Source organism: Corvus hawaiiensis, chromosome 2, assembly GCF_020740725.1.
Source record: "Corvus hawaiiensis isolate bCorHaw1 chromosome 2, bCorHaw1.pri.cur, whole genome shotgun sequence".
NCBI lineage: Eukaryota > Metazoa > Chordata > Aves > Passeriformes > Corvidae > Corvus > Corvus hawaiiensis.
Genome location: NC_063214.1, coordinates 117,953,193 through 117,969,453, shown reverse-complemented (window position 1 = coordinate 117,969,453; position 16,261 = coordinate 117,953,193). Strand labels below are relative to the sequence as shown.

At 42.3% G+C, this 16,261-nt stretch overlaps 1 protein-coding gene across 8 annotated transcripts in view; it reads right to left on the bottom strand.

The window, feature by feature from the left end:
• Positions 1–16,018, bottom strand: part of LOC125319111 (heat shock transcription factor 2 binding protein) — a 58,412-nt gene extending 42,394 nt beyond the window's left edge. For 2 of the 8 annotated variants that reach the window (XM_048290113.1, XM_048290080.1), the window contains exons 1-5: positions 15,908–16,015; positions 13,602–13,752; positions 8,993–9,096; positions 4,763–4,912; positions 704–842 (exon numbers count right to left, since the gene is read on the bottom strand). In XM_048290113.1, the coding sequence (XP_048146070.1) occupies positions 704–842; positions 4,763–4,912; positions 8,993–9,096; positions 13,602–13,752; positions 15,908–15,943 (580 nt within the window). In that variant the 5' untranslated portion in view covers positions 15,944–16,015. Of the gene's footprint in view, positions 1–703; positions 843–4,762; positions 4,913–8,992; positions 9,097–13,601; positions 13,753–15,285; positions 15,385–15,907 lie in introns of all 8 variants that reach the window. The other 6 variants (XM_048290135.1, XM_048290061.1, XM_048290091.1 and 3 more) reach the window with 5 other exon arrangements.
• Between the last annotated feature and the right edge of the window lie 243 nt (positions 16,019–16,261).

Sequence of the window (16,261 nt, the reverse complement as noted above, 5' to 3'; positions counted from 1 at the left end):
ACTTATTTGTATAAATATCCATTGTTTCATCTCTCTTGCGTTATGTCTTTAGTGTAATTTTGACAGTTACAGTTTCACAGAAATGCAGATGATGTATCAACCCTATGCCTCACAGCCTCCCAAGCCAAGGGCAATCATTCTACAGCAGATATGTGACTTTTTACTTATTTTCTGGCCCTAAAAAGAAATACTTAGTATGGAAGTCAGGTTTATTACCTTCTACTTCTCCTATACAGTGAAAGTGTGGTGTATTTGACAGTAACCATATTTTTAAGCAGTTTTAAAATCCTTAGTCCATGCCTTAAGCTGGGGCTGATCTACTTGCAGCATGTGCAATTCGTAATCTTGCACATGTTGGCATCACTGGTGATTCACGAAGTCAATTGATGTGTACAGACTAATGTGAGCACACAGGACTGGTACAATGGTCCTTGTTTCATTCCAGACTGAAGGATGCAATAGGGAATTTCAGAACTCAATAGCTCTTACCTGTCTAATCCTTAATGTCACGGGCAGCACAGAAGTGCCTGTAGCAGAAGTGTTAGTAACAAAATTTGCCAGAACTTTAGAAAACCAGAAAGTCACCCAAGATATCAACATTGACTACTTAACTTTGAAAAGCTGTATTTAATGCAGCTTCTATGAGGCAATATACATTCCCAGTACGTGTGGAATGCTATTCTGAGACACAACATTAACTTACTTGTTACAATCCCTGCCAAAGCTAATACAAACTGATTTTCCTCAGAATCCAAATCCTGCTGTTTCATGTCTTCACTTAATGACTTCACAAAGCTCTCCATGGTCTGGGCAGTGATTGTGAAAAACTTTACTGCTTTACTCTGCAAGAGGAGAAGAAAGATTACACACACTACAGCAACTATAATTATTAGATGCTACAGTAAAATTAGACAATCTTCCAAACTATTAAAGCATTCAGTTACTTCAAATAAATAACAGAAAATACCAGGTATTCACTGAGTGATGTTTGATCCCCCGTTACCTCAGAAGAAAACAGGAAACTACTCAATGCTACATTTATTCATAAAACTGAACCATTGCATATCTACCTCCTAAGCACACAATAATATCTATCAACCAGCAGAATTAAAGCTTATTTTCAAAAGTGAGAATATTGTCTCCTTGTTTTGCAGTAGCTGCACCAGGTGTTTCACATTTATCTGGCCTACTACAGTAGCTTTTGTCAAAATCAGCTGGAGACTGGAAACTTAACATGAAATTCCTAAGAAAACAATGAAGTATCCAGAAAAAAAAGCAGAATTCAAATGGATCCTAATAGGACTCATTATTGCTCAATACAGGATGGAGAGTAACAGGCTATGCAGAAGTTCTTTAGAAAAGGAAATGGAGGTCTCTCCTGGGTCACAGGTTGAGTTTAAGTCAGCCATGTCACATGAGAAAGAATTATCATCACAGGAGAACACACGAACAGGAGCACAGGCTGTAATTATGGGACAGTCTTGTCCCCTCAGCTGCAATCCTGCTCCGTTTGGAGGTATCTCAGCTGAGGGAGCTCCAGCTGGTACAAAGCTCAGGGCAGGTCAAAGAGCCTGGCCAGAGGTGCAGAGTCCACAAAGAAGGATGGAGAGACCTGTTTCTGCTCATTGGTAATTCTGACTAGTAAAACATTGCTGGAACTCTCTTTCACACAGAGGATGAAGCTTCCATAACCAAAACAGTGTGGCAGAGAGCCCATAATGCTGGGTTTCCCAGTGTCTTTGATAATTTTTCCTTAATAACTTTAATAGGTTGTTCCATGAAGCAGCTGAAACTTGTAGTTGTTCCCACTAGTGACCCAATGGGAGAGTTCAAGAAATGCCTGAACTTTTATTCATTTTGTAAAGTGACTGAAAATGTTAATATTTTTGCAAAATTACTGCTTTCACAGTATGTGCAAAGCTAGTGGTAACATTTATTTATTCCTCCACTGCTGCACATTCGCACATTAAAGATGTATAGTTCCTGCAGGGTGAGTTCAGCAAGAGGGGACAAAAACAGGCTCAGTCAACACAGTATCTTCACAAATGACACTGTGGCCCCAAAATCAGAGAAATGAAGGGATCATGGAGAAAGAGGAGGAAAACAAGTGCAATTCTGCATGTGCTGGATGTAGTTTTTATATGGGCACCACTCCTCAAGGACGGCAATTTTAACAAGCAGCAACTATAGCTCAAGAAGCAAGAGGGTGTGAGTGAAAATGAAGAGCCCTACAAGTTATTATGAAAATACATATTCTCGTGGGAACATAAGGGTACTAAGCACCCTGAGTAGTCAGTATGTTGCACAGAAAACAAGAAACCTATCTGCCAGCCTCTTGAGGTTTCACTGGTGTCCTCTCTGCTGATCCTTCTTTCCAGACAGCCACTACTTAACTAGTGCTGATGTCTGAAGAGCTGCAGCAGAGACCTAGCAGGTTTATAAATAGCAAACATTACGCACTCTGTACAGTCCCTTATTAATTGACGGCATTTTCGTGGGACTGAAGAATGTCTCACCCACATATGTTGAGATAACGACAGTTCTGAAAGCAGCCATTAAGGTGCTTGAGCTCAGATGGTGCCATGAACCCTCTGCTGTCTGCGGAACTCCTGTGTGAAAACTCCAGGTAACATGAAAAATTGCTGCCACAAAATATAAAGTCGTTTGTCACCATATCAGACAACTGAAGTAGCAAAACACCTTGTAGGATCCAAAATTTCTCAAGCTGAAGCAAGCCTTGATGCTGCTCTGAAATCAAACCTTCAGGTTGTATTTCCATGTGAGAAGCCCGTCATATCTGGCTGAAGCTTTTTGAAAGACATCCAAAACAATCTCACGGGAATTAATTTACTTCTTTTTTTGGTACATGCAGGTAGGAAATCTTGAAAACTCTATCATGATGCTCCTCTGGGTGTTTCTTCAAATTCTCTCTAGGAACATGTGGGCAAAACCAGCAGGCATCTCTCCCCCACTGCCTTGAGAACTACTTGTGTCACATTTCAAATCTGCTGCTTAAGTTCTGATCTTCCCAGTCCGTACGGACACAAAACATATATTGGTCACTAACGTCATTTCAGTCCACTTGCATTACAGGACTGTAAGAAAGACCCACTTCTGTGTTGCTTCAAAGACTGAAAAAAGCTTGGGCATTGTTCCCTGAGGCATGACACGATTATGAATTGATGCCACCTTCCCCACGTGAGCAAATATCAGCAACAGTTTCAAAGCACCCTCGATGCTCTCATACATTTGCGTAGCTCACAGCACCTTCTCAGGGGAGGAGGGAAGAAGCTACAAGCTGTACAACTTGTCCCAAAATAACCCAAACCAAATATGTTGTATGACAAATCTCCATCATCTTTTAATGACCTGACTCACTGCCAGTTGCAATCTGTGGTTGACACAATGCCACACAATCCATTTATGTTTCTCCTAGGAGTCTTGTTGCAAGCCCAGGCACATTTCTTACAGTGTTATGTGCACCATCACAAGAAAATGATGCCCCCAAATGTTGCTATGATCTTCACCAGAAGTACAGCAGTTCAACAGGCTTTAATGATTGCTGGAAATGACTGTAGGAGAAGTATTTTGCATTTCAAACAAACCTAACCCCCAAAGTACTGCATCTTTACAGTTGGGTTTTTTACTTTTATACAAATCTTCAGGCAGCAATTTTGTTTTTAACTAATTCAACTGAATTTTAATACTTAAGACTGCTTTTAACAACCAGCCTTGTTCTTTAAATTTCAACTGCTTTATACAGTGTTTAACAGATTTTTTTTTCCTAGTGACTGCTGCTGCTTGGATTTGGAATCATCAGAAGTTATCATTAAAAAGGCATCATTGTACAGCTTTCTGATATCCAATATAAAGTTGTAATTGTATTTTGGAGCACCCAACTAGAACAACTCTTACAAACATATTGGTTTACCACTTACTATAATGAACTAATCATATTCACTCAGCTGTTCATCATGCTGCTGAAAAATCAAGCCAAAAGAAACTGTGGCGTCAGTTCACTCAGATTAAATACAGCAATTTCTTCTCATGTTGGCTGTGTCAAGAATGAAAATCATATTTTTATCAGGCCTGGTCCCCTAATCCCTCCTAATTCCATCAGCTGCACTTGGCAGTGAAACTGGGATAGTTGCAGTATTACTATTGTCATTACTGTTGTTGTTTTGGTTTTGTGGTTTGTTTTTGTTGTTTTTTTTTTTCAAATAGTCTACTTGCCCATGTTTAACACTGATGATTTAATAAAATCCATGAGCAGTAAGGGTCTCTAAAATTCCAAGAGTCATTCACGTATTAAGGCAGCAGAAGGATTTATAGAAGTTGAGAACCAATGGATCTGTCTTTTCTCAATGGAAATAGGTCCTCCAAGCTCCCTACAGCCATGGAAACTCCTGCATGTGCCCAGGAACTATTGTCTCCTTCTGTTAGCTTGTGAAGATACTTATACTGTGCTAACTGTAGCCTTGCTTCCCGTTTAGCTGTGTGTGGTGGAAAACAGATAACCCTCATTTGATAACAAAATCATGAATTACTGCATTTATTCATAACACTTCACAGCTCCAACCCTTCTTAAATGAGAATGGATGGTGCCCAAAGAACATGTAAACCAGAAAACATTCTTGCTGCCCAGACAGTTTCTGAAATACATCCTTAAAGTGTGTTCCACAGCAAGGTCCTTATTTTAAAGATCCTTGTTTTAAAGGCCTAAGAGCATTACCAGGGGTCAGTATTCACCTGCCATACTTACTGCTCCTAGAATGGATTTCACAGCCTCCTCGTTGCTGGACACCCCCCAGAGCAAGGTGCACACTGCTGCTCCCATCTCTGTGCAATACTCTGCCTGCTGCAGGAGCTGCTGCTTGGCCTCGTTCAGCTGCTGCCGCAGGTCCAGTTTCTCCTGGAACAGCGTAAGGAAATTTTGGTTGCACTTCATGTCTGCCACAAGGGACAGAACAAGAAACACAATCATGGCCACCTCTGAAATGGAGGGTAACCCACAGCAGCTGCAGACATGTTCCTTCTCTCCTGAGCTGTCTCTAAGCAGTGCAGCCTGACAGGAACCAGAAACTGTCCACAAGGTCAAAACAAGTGACCCACCGAGACGGAGTGGCACCTAGAGAAGCGTGATAGGAGACATCTCCCCCTGAGCAAACAGATCCCTGTCTCTTCAAGAGAGAGATTTCAGCATCAGGGGCCAGCTTTTCCTGACACCTGACAAAAGATACAGGAAACACCTTACAGGACGGGAGGGTTGTTTTGTTTTTCAAAACAGGCTTCTGCTCTAGCCAACATGGAACAGTTGCTGGATATCTAGGATAAATACTGGTGTCTTCAAACTCTTTACTGTTGGCGTAGTCCTGAGCAGCAGTGTCAAAGCAAGACAGAGTTCCCAAAAAACACACCTAAGGTTTGAAGTTTGGAGGACCTTCCATTGCAAGGAAGTCGAGGCACCATTGTGCATCCATGAGGTTGGATGGGGTTCTGAACAACCTGGTCTAGTGGAAGTTGTCCCTGCTCACAGCAGTGGGGTTGGAATGAGGTAAGACAACCCCAAAATCCTTTCCAGTCCAAACTATTCTGTGACACAATGATTCTGTGATCACTTAAGTGAACTGCTAAGTGGTTCTTGCCACAAAGCATAAAGAGAGAACAGATCAACCCTAACCAAACTAAAGCACAATATCCATTTGGCAGTACTTTCTTCCAATCACACGGGAAGCTGGCTGGAAGAGTATCATGGAATTGGGCAGGATTCTAGGTCTCACTGTCTTCCCACCAGCTGCCACCGGAGTAGCGAAGCTGTTGCACTTCTTGGTTTAGAGCCAGCACAGACAGCGAGATCAAGGCAGGGATTCAGCAGTCTATGTCTCAGGGTGGGTGGGGGCTCCCAAGCACCTTCCAGGTAGGGTGGTACTAGACAGTGCTGCAGGGAAAAGACCAAGGCCAGTCCAGAAAAATCATGCCAATTCATGTATTAAAAGAGAGAGAATCACAGATTGCACAATGTCAAAAAATAGAGGGATCTGGGTTTTTTTGCCCTTTTTACTGACATAGTATTTTCAAATTCACTGCAGAACACACCTTCCTCAGCTCAGCCTTCCCAGTGTGTTTGGCTTGTGTATGGGGAAATGAGAAGGAATCTTTCCTATGTCAGTTTTGAAAGCAACTAAACAGAACAAGACTTTCAACCATGTATTGTCATCAAGACTTTAAGTATCTTGTCGTTTTTGGGGTTCAGCTCAATGCTTCATGTCGAGGGTTTGGAAAGAATAGAAAGAGAAACTCATCTGAACATTTACACAATATGGTAGCAACCAGTACAGAGCTGCCTGTGCTCTGTCACCAACTGCCTGCTGAGCCTCCTGATCACACCTACCAGCCTGATTTGCACTGCTGCTGATGGAACATGCAGGTAGGGATTTGTAAAGTTCAAATCTCATTTCTCAAGTAGACTTCTGTGTGCACTTACTCTCTGCAGTGAGTCTCTCTCACCTATATATGCAAAAGACTGACACTTGCTGCTGATTCCATAGGCAGAGTCTCCCAGGAAAAGTCTCTTACTTCTTAATACTTTGATCCTTTTTAAGCAAATTAGCCAAATTCCATCTTTTACATGACTCACTGCCAGGCCTATCAGCTTTTCTGCCACCATGTGCATCCACAAAATGTCCTCAGGTATCTTCCTGCCTAATCCCTATATTCTCCCTGTCTTTTCCACACTGTCCTAGTCTTAGGGAAATGTATCTTCAATACATTTTATTTGCATTTGGATGCTAATACTGAGTAAGACATAAAACCCAGTAATACCAAATCTAGATCCCCCAACAAGCATGCAAAGCCAGCAGAAGAAATGCCAGAATTTTTAACAGATCAAAAGCAACACCAGAACAAAGATATGAAGCAAGGAAAACAAAATGGTACATTCAAGAGCCAGGAAAATAAACGGAGCCTGCAAAAGCAAATAACCTGGCTGGAAACAACGCTCCTAAGAGTTCACATCACCAAGCAATCCCTGTGCTATGCAACACCACCATCTTCAGGAAAAGGTCAAGGCACGAGAACACACCAGTGCCCAAGTATGGAACTGCAAAAAGACAGACAAAGGAGACATTAGCCAAGAATAACACGTGCACTTGAAGTTTTGCTCAGGTTCAGAACGCACAGCAATTCCCTAATCAGTGATACAGCTCTGTGCAGAGAGTTTGGAATGCAAAATGTTGACTTATGATGGCCTCAGAAAAGGACACTGCTCAACCAGAAATGCATTTATTTTATGTTTGTTTCAGTGAATCATTTTCTTCTCCTTTAGAAGATAAACATATAGAAGATAATTCAGAAACTGTACACAAGGATGCCTAGAGCAGAACAGCAACCAAATGAAGAACACCAGGAAAGTCACTACCAGGAACAAAAATCACTCGTATACACACACCATCTTGCTGTACCCTGAAGAGCTAAAGGACTTCACACCATCATGAGCACAATCCACTCATACACACCTTCCTGGTATTTAAGAGAACGCATTCAGAGAACTGCCACACACTGCACAACAGCAAAGACATGAAGAGAAGAGCTTTGAGCAGAAACACCAAAATAACTGCTCCCAGTAAACTACCCATGCTTTAAGTAAAACTCATCCCCAAGAAATCATAAATGCAAACCACCTGCACTTTACTTCGTAGTATTAACAAGAATAATGGGAGGGACTCTCTTCATTAGTATCTAAAGCAGCAACATTCAGTCTTACAGGGATTTTATCCTGGGTGCTTACACAACTGAAGACCTCAGTGCACAGCAAAATGAACCCTGTACCTACTGCTGAACTGCAACAGCTATCCCAGAAGATATTTATTTTGAAATAAGGAACATCCAGATTGACAACTATTCCATCATACCAAACTTCATCCCAGAGTGACTTTTCTATGCAGATGTGCACTAAAAGTGCATTTCTGAACTCTTCATTATTCCTCTTCAAAAACAAAGTAAGTTTTGTAGGTTCATCTGTCTTTGTGCAATCCCAAGGCTGGCAAATGCCAGCTGTACAATCCCAACACTGTGAGCTTCTGCTGACTACTGAAGATTGCTCCAAGGAAATGAACTTTTGCAGCAGATAATCACCACCGATTCTCACGGAGACTCATTTGAACCCAAATGGTTTCACAGTCTGAGAAGTCACAGTCTTGCTATTCCTTCATTGTCAAGAATCTCCCCTCTCATAATCACTAAATACAATATTGACAGAGCAAAAGAAGCCCTGAAATTGCTCTTTGATTCTCAGCTGTACATGGCAATTGGATCAATAGGTGCTTTGAGAAAGACTATTAACACTAGACAAAGGTACACAGCTCACAGCAAACCAAGCAATGCTGGCTTCATTCTGCACATTGCACTGTTTAAATTATCTTCTATTGCCCTCCTTGCAAATATGTTATAGGAATGTTAAAGTCAAAAAAACTGATTCTGTGAAGGACCTCTTGATTCCAGCTATACCACAATGCTCAAAAATACCCCAGTGTTTTACTACAGCATGTTAATATAAACAAAATGCTTGATTTTTTTGTTCATATATACCAAGACAAGCCCTGCCAAGAACCCATAACACAACTCCATACAACTCTACTCTCCCAGAGTATGGAAGCTGAGAGAGATCCCTGCAGCTATGCAGGATCCTGTACTGCAGTGGGAGACAGTTGGTACCTCTGTTTGTACACATTGACTTCTTTCTGGTACTGCATCTTACCATATTTTGCCTAGTTACAATATTGATCCTTTTGCTCTAGAAATACCAAGGGGGTGGGGGGGAAAGCAGTTATGACCTTACAGGTTTTTTCCTCACCACCTGACTATATGGATAGAAATCCCAGATTGTTTTTGAGAGAGGATTCATTTTGTGACATGAACATGAAAATTTTATCAGTACTGCTTCTGTTAGTAAAACTCAAACACACAGATATCAATATCCTGGCAGCAAATCTACCTTCTTCTCTCTCATGCAATCTGCCTGGGCTGTTTCCAGACGGGCTCTGAAGTGTTCACAATCCATTCTCAGCTGCTCTATTTCCTCCTCCTTTTTCTCCAGGTCTGTGACAGGATAAATCAGACAAAAGAAAGAAGGACCACATTATGACCATCGGGCCTGCGTTAAAGCAAAGAGAATCCACCAAGTGCGGCTTTACTGAGGCGCTTCAGCCGTTTGCTTGTGCGAGATCACCTCCCCGTGGCTAAATGGGAATCTCACAATCTGCTGTGTGGCAATAGCTCTGAGAAAGCAAACCAACACATTTCTAATTTAAGAGAATCACATCTAGCTGTTAAATACAGAGGGTTGAGAAGACACTTAAAAATTTACTCAGTTTTCTGCTTTGTTTTCACGTTGGTTTTCATGAAAACTCCATGAGTGAAATTTCACCCAAGTCAGTGAGTATATTAAAAATGTAAGAAAAATACCAACATTAGTCAAAAGTGAGTGTTTCAATCTACAATTTACAACCTATATGGATAGCAAGAATGAAAAGCAACTATTCCAAATACTTTAAAATAGTATTTATAAAGTAGTATAAGCAACCTGGACTAGTGAAAGCTGTCCCTGCCCATGGCAATGGGGTTATAACTGGATGATCTTTAAGATTCCTTCCAACCCAAACCAGTCTGTGATTCTATGATTATAAACTATTTATACATTATGTCAGTTACAAGCAAATTTTATGATTCCCTTATAAAATTAATTTCTGATGTTATTGCACTTCTGATGTTATCAGAAATTTCCGTTATCAGAAATTCATTCTAATTTAGACACTTTATTTTAGTGAACAGAAATCAAGTTAAAAGTATTCAATTTCACCAGCACGATGCCTGTTTAAAAAAATTCCCTTTGAAGGATATTTTTAACAATAGTTGCGTGTTGTATTTTTCTTTAAAAACCACAGTCCTGGATGCTTAGTATTTATACTGAAAAACGGAAACACATTTAAGTAGTTCCAAAAAGTAAAATCTAAATAGCATCTATTCTAACCCTGGTTGGTTCAAAAAAAACCCAAATTACACCCCACTTTAAACATCAAACCCTTGGACATGACAGTTTGGTCTATGGCTTAACACACTTTAAATACTTCCCTTAACATGTGACAGTATTTTTTAATGTAGTTACAAAAAAATCATATCAAACTCTATCATAAAAAGACAACATCATTAAATTTATCCAAGTATGTTCTTATCAACCAAAGGACTTGGCTTCTGGCATTCTATTTAGTAATTCTACACTATTTGAAAAGAAATACCTTCCTGTTTTGGTCCTAATTGACAAGTTTATCATTTTAAATACACACACATTGCTTTGAGTAGCCTGTATAAAAGGAGAAAGGCTGTTTGTGGCTGATTTATCTGAAGAGGTAGAACATATTTCCACTCAGCCCTTGTGTGATTCTAAGCCAGCAACACTTTTTAGCAGAAAGCAGAGGTAAGCCAAGGGTTCACTGCTGAGAAACATCTCTGTGCCAGGACATGCTCTCTGAGCAACTCACTTCTTTTCAACCTGCAATCCAAAGGAAAAGAATGAAGGGAGGAATGGATTCATTGAGTTTTTGAGGATAACTCTGGACAGTGGCAAGAAACTTCCCTTCCGTCAAGTAAAGAAAAATCAGTCCCATGCACTTCTGACTGTGGGTGTCAGTCTGAAGCAGCTGACAGCAAGATATCTTGAGCAGGACTAGAACATGATCTGCTTATCTACAGCAGGCCAAGAACCTATTCATACTTGCCAGGTAAGTTCATCCAGTGAAAATATCTGTCCCTGCAAGGAAACAAGCTCTCCAGAGAGAGAAGAATCACTTCCAGCCTTTGAGAGGATGGATCCAACCTGAATCCAGCCAGAAGACACACAAAGATGCCACATCCTTCACCACCAGACTGCAAAAGTCCTGGAACCAAACCTGAGCCAGAAGGGGAATAATACTCACAAGTGAGTGTTAACACAAGGCAACCTGTACTTTATTTAAAGGGCTTCAGATGAAACAAGGATGTGTTGATGTCCTGTAAGGTATCACAATGTTTTATGTAGAGGGGAAAAAAAAGGACAATAGTGGAAGCTGCTGAAAAGAGACCTACTTCTAGCTATTCCTCATTTGTGGAAACTCCCCTGCTATGCCCAGTCAACCTCCCAGCTATGCCTTTGCTCTGAAGAGAAAGAAGCAGCTTTCACTACCAACCTGGGTGAGCAAAGAAAAATATGAAATGGTATCTTCATACAAAGAGGAAATATGTAACTTCACCAATGCAGTGGTAATCAGACTCTGGGAAGAAGTGGCACTTGCTCCCAAGATAAAGACTCAAAAGCAGAACAAGGCACTCGGCACAAGAAAGAAGAGGAGGCCCCTATTTTCAGATGGGAGGTAGACTCGTTCTCATCCACAGAAAGTTACAGGTCATAACAGGAGATTTTCTGCACCAGAGGTCTAACCTCAAAGCTCTGAGAGATGGAGAACTGAGTACAATAATGCAAACAAGTGATGAAATTCCAATTCTACTGATGCAAATGCTAGATCAATGTTAAATGCTACTTTTAACACTTCCCCAGTGAAATGTTATGTTTATGTTCCACTAAACATACCCATAACAATGCAGAAAAACTGCTGGAGCTGTATTTCTAAGACTCCTGGAGCCAAGCACTCTTCCTGAGAAGGGTAATAAGAACAAAACAGAACTCTCTTTTCAAAATGAACAATTACCCTGGCAAAAATCTAAATAAAGACCCTGACAGCAGCCTGAAAAGTAAGTGTTGGCTGCACTGAGAATTGCAAGCTCAGATCTCAGACATCACCCCTGGGAAGCCTTAGGAAATGGCCATCCTATTGACCTACACACACCAGCGAAATGTGCAAAGATCTCAAGGTTTCTCAAAGCTATTCAAGACTCCATCAGTCTCACAACCAAATGGGCCAGAGGTGCTGAAGTCTCTGACTACAATCTGTACTTCTTGAGGAGCAGGAGACTCTGCTCCTCAAGCACACCTCACACACTTCACAGTATGCAGAAAACTGCAATAGCTGATGCAGTCTGGAGATGTACAAATCACACATTAGGCTTCTGTAAGAACAACAGGAAAAAACATCTCTAGGAGCTGCCAGGACTCCTGTAAGATTCGCATGCCACACCAAGAGGCTGTATGTAGCAAACAGCACCATTCTGAGAGTGAGGGATGCTTGTGTCCCTGTGATGTGATCTGTATGCTCCGAAGCCTCCTTTCACTCTGCCTTATTTCTTGCTGCAGAGGCAGGAGAAGACTGGAGCAGCAAAAATCACCACCTGTCCAGCTGTAGGGGCACATGATAGCCAGAGCCTAAATAAATATTCAAATGACCTCATCACCTGCAAGAAAAATCTCCACTGTGGAGACAGACTCAAGAGAGGTCAAAGGCTGACTCAGCTCCACGTCCTGCCCTAGAGGACCCAGAGAATGCTGGGCAGCCAGCAGAACATTTCAAGGAGTCTTCAAATCCCTACGTTGGTGCCACGAGCCTGCTCTGGATGGCCCTGACAGTGTCTCCTTGATGCCTGGCACAAGGAATATAAGAAGGATCAGTGAGAGGAATCTCGAGACTGGACATGGATGTAAGTAGGTAAAAACTAATTGAGGATCTTGATTTGAATTGAGGATCTTAATGCAACTGGAAACAAACCCTGATGCCTTGCAAGAGCATAAAGAGAACGCATCCAGATCCCATCCCCTGCTTGTGACGTGGAAGAATCTTCCCAAAGAGCGGATCACTGAGGCAGCTGGAAGCTCTGCCCCAATATATTATTACATTGTCAGAGACAGGCCTTGAGGCCCTATCTGGGTCCTTCTTAGCTGGCTGTTGCAAATTCATTTCCCATTTATTACTTGACATTCTACAAGAGACACACTCAGTCTGTGTCAGTGCTTGTTCCATGTCTTTCCAGGCAAACCCAAATCCAGGTAAATTGTACAGCTGCAGGTAAGCTACAGGCTAGGGATGGAGCTGACTCCTATTTGGACCTGGTGGTATGTTGGGAGTGGGATAATTTTTGAAAAAAATAATGCACAGAGAAACCCAACATTGAAAAACTGGACTTTGGGAACAGCAGTAAAAAGACTTTTATTACAGAATCTTTTTTTTTTAATTAGTATAGCATACAAACTAAAAAACAAAACAGGCCAAATACAAGATTAATTCACTCTTCCTTCAAATTTTTATCCACTACTATTTACCATTATTTTGTTGGGGTTTATTTTCTGTGCAAAGTGACTTTTTGAAAAACAAAATGCTTTTGCCTTTTCTCAAAGGGAAAACTTTTTTTTTGCCTCATACAGCTTCCCCTACTGCCTGAATGATGTATGTTTTTATCCACAGAAAAATATTTTTACAGATTAATTTGACATGTCTGATTATTCCTAAGGCAGCCTGTAATCTTCTTTACTACAAACACATTAATTTACTGAAGCAGCCACTGAACAACACAGTTGAATCTGGAATAGCTCCACAAACTCTACAACTATTTCTGGGGAACAACAGTTTGTTCTAAGCAGTGCTGGCAGAAACTGTAAGAGCTTGTAAGATGGTGCAACTCACTTGATTCAATAGCATCCAGCTTCTGGAATGTCCCCAGGATATCTCCACTTACTATTTTGGGTAAGAAATCCCGCAGTTGCATAACTTCAGTTGTCAGCCTTTCCAAATCCCTCCTTCTAACTTTTACAAATTCCTCTTTGGTCTCAGCCTTCTGAAATAAAACAACAAAGCAAAACAAAAACAAACAAACCAACAACCAACCAAAGACACTGTTACAGCCCTGTAGCGCTTTTCTGCTGAATTTCTTTTCTTGGATAAAAATATTCCTCTCTATGACATCATTTCAGAAATTTGTAACTTTTTAACAGAGAACTATCCAGCAATCAAACCCAAAAGTCTCTGAGGTTGACCCTTTGACTGTAATTTTTTTGCCACTCTGGCCTAAAGTAAATAATATTACCTCTCTACATGTGTTTCTTCACCCAAAATGTGTGCAATGCATCTGAGAATGCTGCAAAAATTAACACTCACATTTTACAATGTGAGCAGCGTACACCAAGTGTTGTTTCATGACTGTCGTAAAGGGTACAATTACTCAGCTTTTTAATTAATTCAAAAATTTGCAAGATCCTCAGTCCTAAATTGCAACAACTCTTTTGGAGGAAACTGTTACTTTTTTCAAACCACTTTATCTTTTGTGAAGAGCAAAAATTACTTGCAGCCATCTGCAACCCAATCTCACGTAAATGATTTAATCCTGAGGTAAGACAGAAATGTTTACTAGCTTCCTCTCCTGCCACACTATAGCTATAAAATAATTTTCATTCCATATTCCAGTAGAACGTGTGTTAATTTTAAAATTACAGAGCAAGTTTTGCTAAAAAAAACCCATAAATTCCAATTTCTGATGTACAGAAATGTGCACTCTGCTGGATCTTAAAAAGGCTGATACACACACACACCCACAAAAAGAAGGTTTTAACATGTTTTGACTAAAACATCAATCATTTAATATGCTTTCAGAAAGCAAACTTACAACATATCTTAGTACTGCTTTGCACTGCATCAAGAACAGTGACAAAATGAGATCTTTTATGTACCACATCTTATTCCAGAGGCAGGAGGGTAACAAACCAAAATCTCATCTCCTACAGGTATAAAATGTGCCATCCCCACTGTCCTCTCAAGACCAGACACACAAGACAAACGGAGGTCATGCTCTCCAACCATTCCCTACAATTCTTTCCGCTTCCCTACTTCCTCAGATTGAACATTTCCTTTCAGTTTTGCTTCCTACTCTATTTCTTTCCCAGATATCTTTCAAATCCAGAGAGTTTTGGGACATGTCAGTCCTACCTCTGCAGGTTCAGAGCTGCAATGAAGGTATGGAAGAAAGATTTTGCCTTAATTTGAACTATAAGCTCTAAGTTGCATTTAGGAAGTGCTTATGGCAAGGTTCCTGAGGCCAAGTAGCACCACGTGGCATGACTCTGGACAAATTCAACTCATCTAGGTCTCAAAAAAGCATGGAATAAACACATCGGAAGAGGAGCCTTTAGAGGAATGCCATCTGCATGTCAGCAACCATGAATGACAGGGAGAATTCAGTACTGTTCAGACTTACGGAGCAAAATTTGGTACATAAAAATAGCTCTGTTCACTAGCAGAAGCTGAATTCAAATAAATCACACTGTGAATCACTGGTGTTGAGATATGAAATATACAGTAAGGAGAAAATTCTCACTTGTAGCTCCCACTGTAAGCACAGGTCTTTGCAGTGCTGCAGTTACAGTAGACAAGTTTTATTTTCTCTCTTTAAGCAGCTCCTCCACATCTCTGTGCACTACAAGAGTATATTAAAGACAAACACAGAAAGGGGAGAACAGGAGTTTTCTGCCCAGTCCTTAGAGTAACAGCAGGTTAGCCTGGATGTAGGAAATCTGACCTCAGTCTTCACCAAGCTCTTTCACAGGGGTCAAGTAGCCCAGTTATGCACCTGAGCTCACGGCCTGCCTGGTGTGACCCAAGTGACGGCAACTCCCCCTTCCTGCCCCACATGAGGGGGGGGGACAAACAGGGCAGAGCTCCCAGTTGGCAACGAACCCCGACCATGGAATCACTGCCAGCCCTTTCCTCACTCACTCCCCACCAGCCCAGGGTGCCTCTGGCACCGCTCTACAGCCCCCACCACGCTCCCCTCTACCTGCGGCCCCGCCATCGCCCCCTCAGGACCCCACAAAGCCCAGGACCGCCACACAACTCCCCGCTCCTGCTGCTCCTCGGGGCACCCACGCCCGCACAGACCCCCGGGCTGGGCTGGGCTCGGCCCCAGGCCCAGCCCTGAGCCCCTCGGCCGCTCTCGATACCTGCGCGTCGCCAGCGAGGCCGGCGCTGCGCCACATCCCCACAGCGGCGTCGTGCGGGGGCAGGCGGCCGGCGAGGGAAGGGCGCGAGGGCGGGAAAGGCCGCGCGGTGGCCGCGCCCCCTCCGTGACCACACCCCCGCTGCTGCCTCGCCCGCTCCGATTGGGTAGCCGCGTTCGGGGGCGTGGTCTGGGCGCCAGGCTCCGCCCCCAGCCCCGCCCGGAGCAGTCCCGGGACGACACCGGGACAGCCCCGGGAGAACGCCGGGATAGTACCGGGCTGCCAGGGCAGGGCAGGGCAGGGCTGCACGGAGCCGGAGCGCGGCCCTGCTGTGGTGCCGCTGGGGCTGACGGCTCC